Genomic DNA, 12,580 nt, shown 5'->3' on the forward strand with positions numbered 1-12,580 from the left:
CCGGGAGCCACGGTCTGTCCTGGAGCCTTTGGCAGAAGGTGCCTGGGGAGACTCGAGGCCGACCACGGGGATTTTGGAGTCGAAGTTACCGAGGGTCGGAAGCCAGCTATACTCCAACAGAAAAGGAAATTCTAGCAGCCTATGAAGGGGTTCGGGCCGCCTCAGAGGTTATAGGTATGGAAGCACAACTCCTCCTGGTACCCCGACTACCAGTGCTAGGGTGGATGTTTAGAGGAAAGGTTCCCTCCACCCACCACGCCACCAGTGCTACCTGGAGGAAGTGGATTGCCCTCATTGTACAACGCGCTCAAGTTGGGAAATTGAATCGCCCTGGAATTTTGGAAGTAATTACAAACTGGCCCGAAGGTGAAAGTTTCAGTGTTGCAGATGAAGAACAAGAACCAGTGACCCGGGTGGAGGAAGCTCTGCCATACGACCAGTTGCCAGCAGAGGAAATATGTTACGCTTTATTCACCGACAGTTCCTGCCGTGTCGTAGGGATGGGTCGGAGGTGGAAGGCAGCTGTATGGAGCCCCACATGACAGGTCGTAGGGGTCATTGAAGGAGACGGTGGATCCAGTCAATTTGCTGAACTTAAAGCAATTCAACTGGCCCTAGATATTGCAAAGAGAGAGAAGTGGCCAAAGCTCTATCTATACACTGATTCTTGGATGGTAGCCAATGCTCTGTGGGGATGGCTGAAGAAATGGAAAGAGGCGAACTGGCAGCGTAGAGGTAAACCAATTTGGGCTGCTGAAGAGTGGAAAGATATCGCTGCCCGGTTAGAAACCCTACCTGTGAAGATTCGCCATGTAGATGCCCATGTCCCCAAGAGTAGAGCTAATGAGGAGCAGCAAAATAATCAGCGGGTAGATCAAGCTGCAAAGATAGGGGGATTGAAGATAGATCTTGACTGGGAGCACAAGGGAGAGTTATTTCTAGCACAATGGGCCCATGATGCCTCAGGTCACCAAGGTAGAGATGCCACCTATAAGTGGGCACGAGACCGAGGGGTGGATTTAACCATGGACAGCATCTCTCAAGTTATCAGTGACTGTGAAATATGCGCTGCCATTAAGCAAGCCAAGCGGATGAAGCCTCTCTGGTATGGAGGGCGGTGGTCTAAGTACAAGTATGGGGAGGCCTGGCAGATTGATTACATCACACTGCCTCAAACCCGCCAAGGCAAGCGTCATGTGCTGACCATGGTAGAAGCCACCACAGGATGGTTGGAAACCTATCCTGTGTCTCATGCTACAGCCCGCAACACCATCCTGGGCCTTGAAAAGTAGGTCCTTTGGAGGCACGGCACTCCCGAGAGAATTGAGTCAGACAATGGGACTCATTTTAAAAATAATCTTATTAAAACCTGGGCTAGGGAACATGGCATTGAATGGGTATTTCATATTCCCTACCATGCACCAGCCGCGGGTAAAGTGGAGAGGTACAATGGGCTGTTAAAACCACCCTGAAGGCATTGGGTGGAGGGTCCTTAAAAAACTGGGAGCAGCATTTAGCAAAAGCCACCTGGTTAGTTAACACTCGAGGTTCCACCAACCGAGCGGGTCCTGCTCAGTCCCAGCACCTTAATGTAGTAGATGGAGATAAAGTCCCAGTGGCCCATGTTAGAGGTTTGTTGGGAAAGACAGTATGGATCAACCCTGACTCGAGTACGGGCAAACCCATCCATGGAGTTGTCTCTGCTCAAGGACCAGGTTGTACATGGTGGATAATGCAGAAAGATGGAACAATGCGATGTGTACCTCAGGGAGATCTGAATATGGGGTAAGATTGATATGTGCTGAATGTTACTACCATTGTCTGTGTGTTAGATCAGTTAGACCTGAAAAAGAAGGAAATGTGTAAGTGTCAAAGGCCTGAGCAAGTAAGACGGATGGAAATGTGTAAGTGTTAAAGGTCTGAGTAAGTGAGATGAAAGTTTTAATTGGATGGATATATGGGATAAGGGGTGGAATGTTCTGGGTTGAGCTGCCTCCTATCCCATATATCCATCCCATATCTTGGATATGTTGTTATGTCTCGCAGCTGAATCCCGCCCTCTTGGGTGGGAGCCTGCAGTTCCTTCTTTCTTTTTCCTTCTTGGCTTTTTTCGGCTCTTGCTTTAGCTAGCTCGGCTGCTTTTGCCTTCTTCGCTTCGCTTTGCTTCGCTCTGCTCTCTGGCTGCCCTTGCCGCCGTTTTTCTTCCCCCCCGCTGCTTCTGTTTGGTTTTTTTTCCCCTCCTTCCTTCCCCGCCCCCGCCAAGGTTTGAACCGTCTCCGGACCTGACCTGACCTGAGAAGTTGGAGAAGTCCCGGGCCAGAGAGAGACGCGTCAGCACCCTCCTCATCATCACAGTAACCCGTCTTTTCCCACTATTCGGTGTTGGGGAGTGTATTTTTGTCAATAAACCGGTTTTTCCACTTTCCTCCGAGGTATTTTCCTTCCCGAACCCAGGGCTGGGGGGGGGGAAGGGGTGATGGAGGTTTGGTTTAGGGGACTCCTTCTGGAGGTTCTTCCCTAATTTACTCCAAACCAGGACAGTCCTCGAGGTTCTTGGTACTGTTTTTGTTATCAATGCTGTAGTTGGGGGTTTTTTTTGTTTGTTTGTTTTTGTTGTTTTTTTTTTATTATTTGTTTGATTTTGTTATACATACTAGTAAAGAACTGCTATTTCTATTTCCAAAATCTTTCGCCCAAAAGCTTTTAACTGAAAAAATTATAATTGGAAAAAGGGTAGTAGTGGTGATTTACATTCTCCATTCCAAGGGAAGCTCCAGCTTTTACCTGGCAGATACCTGTCTTCCCAAACCAAGAAAAACCCAAGCGTATGTACATAGGATGCATCTGTGAAGATCTGGAAATGCAGAATTTGTCTTTCTCTCTTGATTAAACTCATAGTTCAATCACCTAGGAGTATATTCCTAAAGTATGTGCTTAGTCATTTATGCCATATCATGAAGGATCTATTAAAATACAAATGTTAAGATTATTAAAAAATTAGGTATTGGAAGTTAGAAGTGACCATCCTAGTAGGCTGATCTTTAAGAGTTTCCTGTTTTTCAAAATCTAGCACTAGTCACTGGATCAGTGCTAAAACAAAGCAAAGGGATGCCATTATTAACTTTATGGTTTGCATTTGTTTCAAGCCATGTATTAATGGTACTGTTAAATTTAAATTAATGGTACATGTGGCCTACTTACTTGTATGTCCTCTTGTTCATTAATGAGGGCACAGATTTGCTCCTCAAGAACGTCCTCATGTACCTGAAGTTTCTTCAGGATAAGCAGCTCTTCACAGCATGTGAGGCAGCGCAGAGCAGCACTTTTCATCTGCACATCCATCTTCAGTTTCTTGTGACGCAAAAGGTGAAATTCAGCATCGAAGTTGATCACCAGCATGTTGATCTGGAGCAAAGGAGCATCAAATCAGGAACAGGAAAAGTATTACCAGTGCAGTTAAACATGCAAAGCTAGAGAAGGGAGCATCAGGGAAAAATTCTCTCTGCCAAATCAACAGCTCAGACATACTATTTCCTAGAGAGTACTGAGGCACTTAGAAAGACGAAGTTCATCCCAAATGTGTATTTGTCCTCAGCACAATAGTAAAAGAATCAGCAGGACTTCATAGGAATCTTTCACTGCATTTCCTCCATCCCTCAAATATTTTACTCTAAAACAGAGAATGTTTTAGAGTAGTCAGTAGCTTACAGTGGTAATGTAAGAACCCCAGATGCACCAATAAAGAACTCTTCTGCCTTGATAGACTTCTTTTGAAATAGCTGCTAGCTCTTCCCTTAGACATTTACAGCTAATTAAGTACTAGCAGCTCCTAACATTAAGTTACAGGTGTGTGGTGTTCACAGCAAAATTTCAATATTCCCTCAAAAACTTCACACACATAAACACAAGGGTGTCTGTGTTGAGGCAGACCAAATAATCAATGCCCAATAGCAGAAATTAGAGGAGAAATGCTAAGAAATGGAGCAAACAAGTGAACAGTGGCATACCTCTGGTATACTGCTCTCTGTACCCTCCTAAACTCTGACTTGGGGGCATCCTGAGCTTGAAGCAGGATGTTTGTGTTCAACAGCTTTGAATGGTTTTTTTTTCCAAGCTTTCAGATTATAGCTTCCCCCACATCCTAGGGCTGAGTTCCAAAGCTTAGCTAATTGTTGGATAGGAAAACTATTTTCATCTGTATCCTTCAAGCTTTCTATGTGACCATTTCATTTGATATCTCTCCTTCTTTTAAGTGATGATTCACACTCTCTTTTGCTATGCCATTTAGAATTTTATCACATCTCTAAAACCATTTCAGTTGCCCTTTTTGCAGGCCAAAGATACTTAATCCACTTACATGTACCTTTTAAAGAATCTTTTCGATGACTAAGCATTTTGATTACTCTCTTTTGTTCCTTTTCTAATCCTACAAAGTAATTTTTGGACAAACAAATCGAGACTACAGTTATTTAAGTGCTGAGAACATGAATCTACAAAGTTGTTGTAATGCTGCATTTTTAATTCTGTAATTTTTAAAGTTATGTCTAAAATTTTACTTGTTTATTTGTTTTTTGGGGTGGGTTTTTGTTTTTTGTTTTGTTGGGGGTTTTTTTTGTTTGTTGGTTTGGTTTTTTTTGTTTTTGTGGACGGTTTTTTGTGGGTTTTTTGTTTGTTTGTTTTTTGGTTTTTGTTTTGTTTTGTTGTTTGTGGGTTTTTTGGGGTTTTTTTTTGGTTTTTGGGTTTTTTTGGGCCACGAAGATCATAGTTTCATGGCATAATCAATAAGAAATCTAAGATCTTTTTTTCAAGTGAAAATAGTCAGAACACAGGCTATAGTTATGGATTTATATTGATTTACACTGTAAATTTGCAACAGTTAGCAGAAAGGCAAAACTAGCTGCAATCCCGAGACAGAAGGGAATTTGGTTTCATTTATGATCCAGTGGGATTTTTTAATCTGATAAAAATAACTTTCACTTGCCTACCTTTTTAATCAAGGTCTCCTGCAAGTATAGATTTTTTATCTTCTCCCTCTTTAAAATTTCCAGCTCCATTTCTGTTAGTTCTGCTTTCTCCATGCCAAAAGCATTCTGCTCATCTGTGACCACAGCTGAGGCATCTCCAGCCTGTGCCATGGGGTGACCCTCTTCTACTGGAAGAGTTTGAAGAAACACGTGCCTAAATGCACGAGATGAGGAACACCCTTCCAGTGGTTCCGTGAGCTTTGCCTTGGCCTCCTGCTCCTCTTTGAACTTTAGGAGGACATCACTGTTGTACTCAACTATTTTTTCAGGAACCTCATCTGGGTGCAACTGAGGGATCAGGGGAACAGGGAGATGTTCTGATACATCTAAGCTTGCCTGTATTGATTTCACTTCCTTCACTAAACTCTTGATTTCATCAATAGTAGAAACCTTGAGATCCCGCAAAGACACAATCTCTTTGTTCATATTCATTTTCATCTCGTGGATCTGCAAAGGAAAAACAATTTTAGTAGGATTCTCCAGCACAGAGAGTAGTTTTACCCAGTTCAAGAAGGCTAACATCAGGATCAGTAACCATTCTGTGATAAGGGGACACTGTGTTAGTTGACTCTTTTTACGTGAAGTAATAATTGAATGTGATCTATCATTAATATACTTGGCAGAAACTTCTCTGATCTTTATAAAAGAAAATAACACACCACCCACCTGAAGCAACTGGAATTCCTCATCTGTATAAACCCAGAATTTATGACAAGAACTATTCCCTTTGTTTGTCCTAATGAGTTAGGTTAATCACTGGGTATCTGGTAACATCAGCACTACAGTGAGGTGCTGAAGCCCAAGCATGAGACTAAAATAATCCAACAAATCCCCTGAGACTGTAGCATTGCTTCTGTAATGCTTAGACCTTGCTGTCAAAGTTATCCAGTGTCACTCTTTTTTCACTCCTGCCAAATACAATGAAAAACCATTCTTATGAGATTGATGGGGAGGAAAGAAGTCACAAGGAAAGCAATGAAGATACTGCAAACATTTGAATTTATTGTGTCTTTGTGGTTAAAAGATGTGTGCTAACTGTAAGAGTCCTACTATATACTGGAGCAAGGTGGCTCCAAAAGACGTTGCTTCTCAGGAAGATTCTAATTCCAGAAGCAGTGATTGCCAAAGTGCAAATAGAGAGGCCACACTAGAACACTTGTCCTTGCTCACATCCCTGTTTTTGTACAGGTATTTCATGGCAGGAGTTATTTAGCTCAGCATTTTACTACATTATAAAATTTACAATCAAAAAAGACAGGTGTTCCTGCTGAAAGTACTAGTAAAGGTAAATGCGCTTTCTCATTTATAAAGGGCCACCCTGATTCAGGTTTGTGTTTGGTGAGACACAAGACAGTTCACAAGAGAAGGGCTGATTTGTAACTAAATCTTACTCAAGACAGCCGTCTGTCCTGCAAGGCCTATTCCCACACTCACTTTGAATCACTTTCAAAAAAATTTCTTCAGTGATTAATACACTATCCTCACTTCCCCCCAAAAATGGGGCAATATACACAGTTTTACATACCAAGTCTTCCAGGACTGCAAGCTGCATCATTTTCTTCTCAGTGCTTATATGATCCTCTTCAGTGAGGGTGTAGTTAGTGGCAGTCTTCAGCCTGTAGCATCCTATATTCTCCCGTGCTTCTTTGATCTCCTCAGCATCTCTGGCATTCTTATGGTTATCTCTAGGTTTGCTCTTGTATCTGGTAGGTACAAAATAAAGCTGAACTTCAAGAGAGAAAGCATGCAAATGAACAAAGAGCCATTTCATGTCCTCTGACTTGTGCAGCAAAGTTTGGAAGGTGAAAGAGTGATACATCTCTTTCAGAAAAGGGTGGCTACTTTGGAAAGAATATCCTTTCACATTCAAATGAAAATCCCATTTTTTTTTTCTCCATAAGAACTCTTAAAACATTGCTCTGCCATGGGAAAGTTTAAACCTTCACACTTAGACTGAGTTCTGGGTTAAGTGAGTACATGCTGCTATCAGTTTCAGGGAGCCACACATCAACAATCTACCAGACTGATACACAGAATACCTGATCCTAATTGATATTGTTAAATAACTTTAAAAGCTTTGTATTCTGACTCTAAATTGATCCCATTCCTTGCCATTCATCTTCTAAGGAAGAACTTCTGTCCTTCCATGAACACAGAATGGTTTGGGTTATAAGGGACCTTCCAGATCATCTCGTTCCAATGCCCCTGCCATGGACACGGGCACCTTCCACTAGACCAGGTAACTCAAAGCCCCATATAACCCAGCCTGAAAAAGTGGTCATTAAAATATATGACTTAGGTTAGATATTTGGAAAAAGGTTCTTCACCCAGAGGATGGCTGGGCACTGGAATAGGCTCCCCAGGGAAGTGATCACAGCACCAAGCCTGACAGACTTCAAGGGGTGTTTGGACAATGCTCTCAGGCACAAAGGCGTGACTCTTGAGGCTGCCATGTGCAGGACAGTTGGACTTTGATGATTCCTGTGGGTCCTTTCCAACTTGGGATGTTCTATGATTCTGTGAAAGATGTCCTGTCCCCCATTCTTGCCTCTCAAGATAAAGACCAGCACAGAGCATGAAGGTGTATCACAAACACTCACATGATGGCTGAGATGCTAAGACTGCTGACCTAGCTGTTACAGTGCCTACTCCATGTGTAGCTGGCAGGATTCCCTAAGAGTTGATTGTAATGGCGTAGGTGTCTCTCAGTCATAATTAATTTAGACACATTTTACTCCCTATCTGAAAATGCAGCTACCTAGCTGAATTCAAATTTGATAACATTTTAGAGGAACCACAGAAAGTAAATATATTCTAATGCTCTCTCGAGACTTAGAGATACATGAAAATTTATCTGTTTTAATTACTACCCTTAGGAATATAAAAATCTAAGCAAGGAGATTAAAGTGCCATATGACAGCTAAATAGCATTCCTTGACCTCAAACAAGAAGCAGAACTAAAAGGGAACAGAGTCCAGTTCAATACTCACAATTCATTCCATTCTGCCCTCCTCTTCATGATCTTGGCTTTCAGAGCATCATATTTCTCAACAAGTCTTCTGATTTTCTCATGTCTGCTTTCTATATAACGTGTGGTTGACTTTCGGACCTCTGGTGTCTCCAGCATTTCATCCTCATCTTCAAAAACTACACTTTCTGAAACAAAACATAACCATGTGAAGATGTAATACCATGCAGCACAGTGCAGTCCCAGCTACAAGAAACTCCCTCAGACAGCTCCTGTAGAGCTGATGTAAATCAGGATAGTTCCATTGCAGTGGATGTTCTGAAAGTACTCAGGTTCTTTGACTTGACTTTTAGTCACATTCTACCCATGGGGCTGACAGACAACTGCTGACATTGATCTAAACATGAAAAGCTATGTATGAGTGTTACTTTGTATGTAGGTACTAAGAAACCAAATCACAGCTATATTGCTTCACCTGCACTTACACATATATTTACTTATCTTGGACTCAGGAAAGCAAACTGAGATGAAAGAGACCATATCACTGAAAGATTTAAATGGTTATCATTACCTCTATGCACATGGCCTGTCTTTATGGGGATCTCCTCTTCTGCTTGTTCTGTTTCTTTAGGTGCTGTCCGTTTCTCTTTAAGTACTTCCCACTTGCTGTCCTCCTGTTTCTTATCTTGTGTATATTTCTCAGACACTGTTAGGAGACTGTAGGTGGAAATCTGATGATTGCTTTGAATAGCATGAACAGTGAGAGTAAATTCCAGAGAGTCTCGAAACCTGGAATTAAATTAGACAAAACTGTCTGATGTCAGTGAGCACAACATACCATTTTGCCTTGACCAAAAGGTGAATAGTGTAGTTTACTCATTGCACATGCAATCATTACATGTAAATCCACAAATTAGTAAGTATTTGCCATAGCATGATGACATCTATCTATTGAATTTATCCAATCTAGGAACAGAGATGCTCAAAAATAAACTCATTAAGACCTTTCCCAATAGTGAAACTTACACCAGATTCTTCCCAGCAGTAACTTTCATCTCCCATTAAGGACTGATTAAAAACATGCTGATTCTATAGTTTTTCCCAGTCACATACTCTGTGTGCCTAAGGTGTTTTTTATTGTGTATTTATTTCATTAATCACTTATTTCTATTAATTACCTCTCCTATTGCTACTATTAATTACACCTCTTAATTCAGCTCTTACCTAGATCTATGAAAACCAACCCAAAATGCACCTCATGCTTAAGCTTGTGTTCTTGAGCAAGTTTTTTTCATAACTTCAAATTGTATAGAGAACAATCTGACAGACACACAACGTGTCTTAAAAACCGGATTCATTTCACAGGTTGTTTTTCAACATTTCAGTAAGAGTTCTTGGTTCTTATTGAACTTACTGGCAAAACCCCAGGTGAACAGTCTCAACCAGCTTTCTTCATATAGAAGTGAATCAGAATGACATCATTTCCTTTATTTGACTATCTGCATTTTTACCAAAGATTCAACAGATGTAATTACACATAAATATTAACATGTACTCTCATGTATGTTCCAAGTAAAATAAGAACAGAATCATAACAGAACAGATGAAATACTGATTAGATGAGAGAGGAAAAAAAAAATCACATTTCTTTTCTTGTGGGAGGTACAACTTCATAGACAATAAGCCTCATGAAAGGTCAGGAAGAGAAGTAGAAGAAAAGTGGTAATTACTGGGTTTGTAGTTTCTGCAGTCCAATCAATTGTTTCTCGTTCTCCCAAGCCAGCTCCTTTTGCACTAACTGGATTCTCTGTAGTCTCTGCCTATCCAGCTCTTCAAAGACCTTACGGTCCATCTCAAACTCCTGCAGGAAGATGGAAAACCCAGCATCACATTATTTTGGCTATTAGGTCTTGATAATAAATATTTTTACCTAGGTGCATGCACATCAACACTATTTTTTATTTCAGAAGTTATCTCCACAAAGAACCACAGTTTTGTCCTGTGCTTCTTAATTGCACATGTCATCAGCTGTGATTCAGCTGTGATTCAGAAGTCCCAGCAATTTATATATTCTTAAAACTACCTTAATCCGAAGCATTGGACATCTTTGGCCCCAACATGATATGTAGCAACACTAAAGGTAAATGACCCTCATATAAGCCAAGTGTACCTTTCTTTGCAACTGCATGTGCTTGGGCAACTCCTGATTCTTTTGAAGGAGAAAAACAAAGTCTTGTCTCAGTGCACGTAACTCTTCTCTTTTCTTATTTTTCTTTTCTTCAGCTTCCTTCATTTTCCGTTCATATTCCTTTTTCTGCTTGCATTCCTCAATACTGAAAACGCATAAAAAGGAAATGGTGTTATCTCAATGCAAGATTGGAAAGGTTACAGTTTATATGACCTTTTAGATTTCCTTGACAGTCTTAAAATCCCAGTGAACTCAATGGTTCTTAAGGAAACTTAGAAAGGAATCATCTTTCTGAATATTTGTACACTCCTAACATCAAGGGCCTTTTGTTGTCTCTCTAGTCTGAAGCTAACTGTCTCATAGCTCAATATTTGAATTACTGCCAGAGAAAAGTAGATGAAATGCAGAGAAAGGCTGAAAAAACTGTGTTTCACAAAGAAAAGACCCAAATTCAGGATGATCAACTTGTGTCTCCTCTTTGTAGGCAAAAAGAAATACATGGGCTGAGAAAAGTGCTACCAACACTTGAAAATCTCTTTCATCATTATCTAAGTCTCTCTTACGTGTAGGCATCAGGATCCCTAATGTCTTCAGTACCCTTCTCCGACTCAAGACCACTCTGGAATAAAAATATTGTCTTGTCTTTAAACATGCAGTTATAGTTTCAACAGACAATAAAGCTTTTATAAACATTAAGACAGTTTATGTGGACCCCCACCACCTCTCACAAAACTAAAAGAAATCTTAATTTTCAGTATTACTATCTGGGCCTTAAATATAATGTTGTAATGTCTCAAGGAAAAAGCAATGAAGCCAGTTTATATGTAAATAAACTAATGAAACATGGTTCTTAGGGACAGAGAACACAAATCCTATAACCTCCCCAGCAGCATAAATCATTACATCATTGTTTGTCCTAACTTCACTCTGTCCCATAATATCCTTGGTTCCCTACCCCCCAGCCCAATTCTCTTGTCTCCCCTCACAGCCACATTGACAAGAGTCAGTGTGTCATGGGCAAATTCCAAGTTACATGTGTAATTAATCTGGTTGTCTTTTGCTGACTGCATAATGGATTCACAATTATTAGCTGTGAAGAATGACAGATGGATGGACATTGCAGTAGCACAAGCCTCATTTCCCTAGGCAATCATCCTCTGAAAAAAGAGGGGGTACTATCAGCCAACAATTCAGTTGTACTTAATTGATCTGTAATTTAACTCAATTAGTTTCAGATGATTCGTATTTGATTCTCTAAGAATCTCATTAAGTTTAATGAAGATAGAATTTTTAAAATCTTGCACATGACGTAAAACTAGAATAGATACTTAATGAAGATATACTTTGAAAAGGGAAAAACTCTGCTAGGATGGTCATTAAGTAATGTTGTTAGCCTGAACAATAGAACTGACCATAAAGGTCTTTATATAGAGCTACTTACATATTCAAAACCATAAATCTGTATATATGCTTTATAACTATATTAATCACTTGTAATACTGGAGTCAGCAAGCCTCTGATAACAAAGGTTCTAATCATTCACTTACAGAAAATAACTCTGGCTCTATTCTCAGTGCTATATAGTCTTGTCGTACTGGCAAAGAATTCCAACTAGTCATGAACAATTTAGCTGAATGACCAAAATCACAATTTCCTCTGTCTCTGTTGCCAAATATATCCTTCAAAATATAGTTACCAACCAGTATTAAAACATATTTTAAAGTTTAATTTGTTTTATGTTGACACTTTCAAGATTTTTAAACTCTGTTGAATGTATGTCTACTGTAATATTTATTGTGCACCATGGCATTTCTTTACTCAACACCTCTCACTGCTTCTTTCAAGTTATATTTATTTAATTCAGACACTCTTAGGACTTTTTAAAAATTCAATAAAGTCTGAACATTTTCAGTTGAGGAGTTGACATTCCTCTTCTTGTGCATTATCAGTAGAACTGCTTCTGATTTCCAGCATCATCTGCTGAAACATGCTAGAGATGATGAGCTCTGCAGTGAGTACAGGACATCTGTAAACTCTTTACTAATTCTTTACTAAAATTCTTCACTAATTCTTTACTACTTCTACTAATGCTGTCCAAGAGTAAAAGAGCAACAGGATCAGCATCGTGTTGAGCTATTTCGCAAATGTAAAAAATCCACTGTGAATTTCAGATGAATGGTACTAGATGTATGGAGAAACTATGTATTTGGTATTCTACAATAGGATTTCTAGAATCCCTATTCAGAGCAGAATCATACTTTACTGGAATTAAACCCAAGAAAGCTATGAAGTATGAGAAATCCTTGTAATTTTTTCATTCCAGGACTATGCATGACTACACAATTGAGTGGGAAAGCATTGGTAGAATACATATGAATAACACATACTATGTTTATTTGG

At 40.0% G+C, this 12,580-nt stretch overlaps 1 protein-coding gene across 1 annotated transcript in view; it reads right to left on the bottom strand.

The window, feature by feature from the left end:
• The window catches only part of CFAP44 (cilia and flagella associated protein 44), a 44,476-nt gene that overhangs the window by 12,164 nt on the left and 19,732 nt on the right, over window positions 1-12,580 (bottom strand). The window contains 8 exon segments of the mRNA XM_066338368.1: window positions 3,202-3,405; window positions 4,986-5,471; window positions 6,550-6,727; window positions 8,015-8,180; window positions 8,564-8,781; window positions 9,723-9,853; window positions 10,163-10,325; window positions 10,744-10,799. Coding sequence (XP_066194465.1) covers window positions 3,202-3,405; window positions 4,986-5,471; window positions 6,550-6,727; window positions 8,015-8,180; window positions 8,564-8,781; window positions 9,723-9,853; window positions 10,163-10,325; window positions 10,744-10,799 — 1,602 coding nt within the window.

Source organism: Sylvia atricapilla, chromosome 2, assembly GCF_009819655.1.
Source record: "Sylvia atricapilla isolate bSylAtr1 chromosome 2, bSylAtr1.pri, whole genome shotgun sequence".
Classification (NCBI taxonomy): Eukaryota; Metazoa; Chordata; class Aves; order Passeriformes; family Sylviidae; genus Sylvia; species Sylvia atricapilla.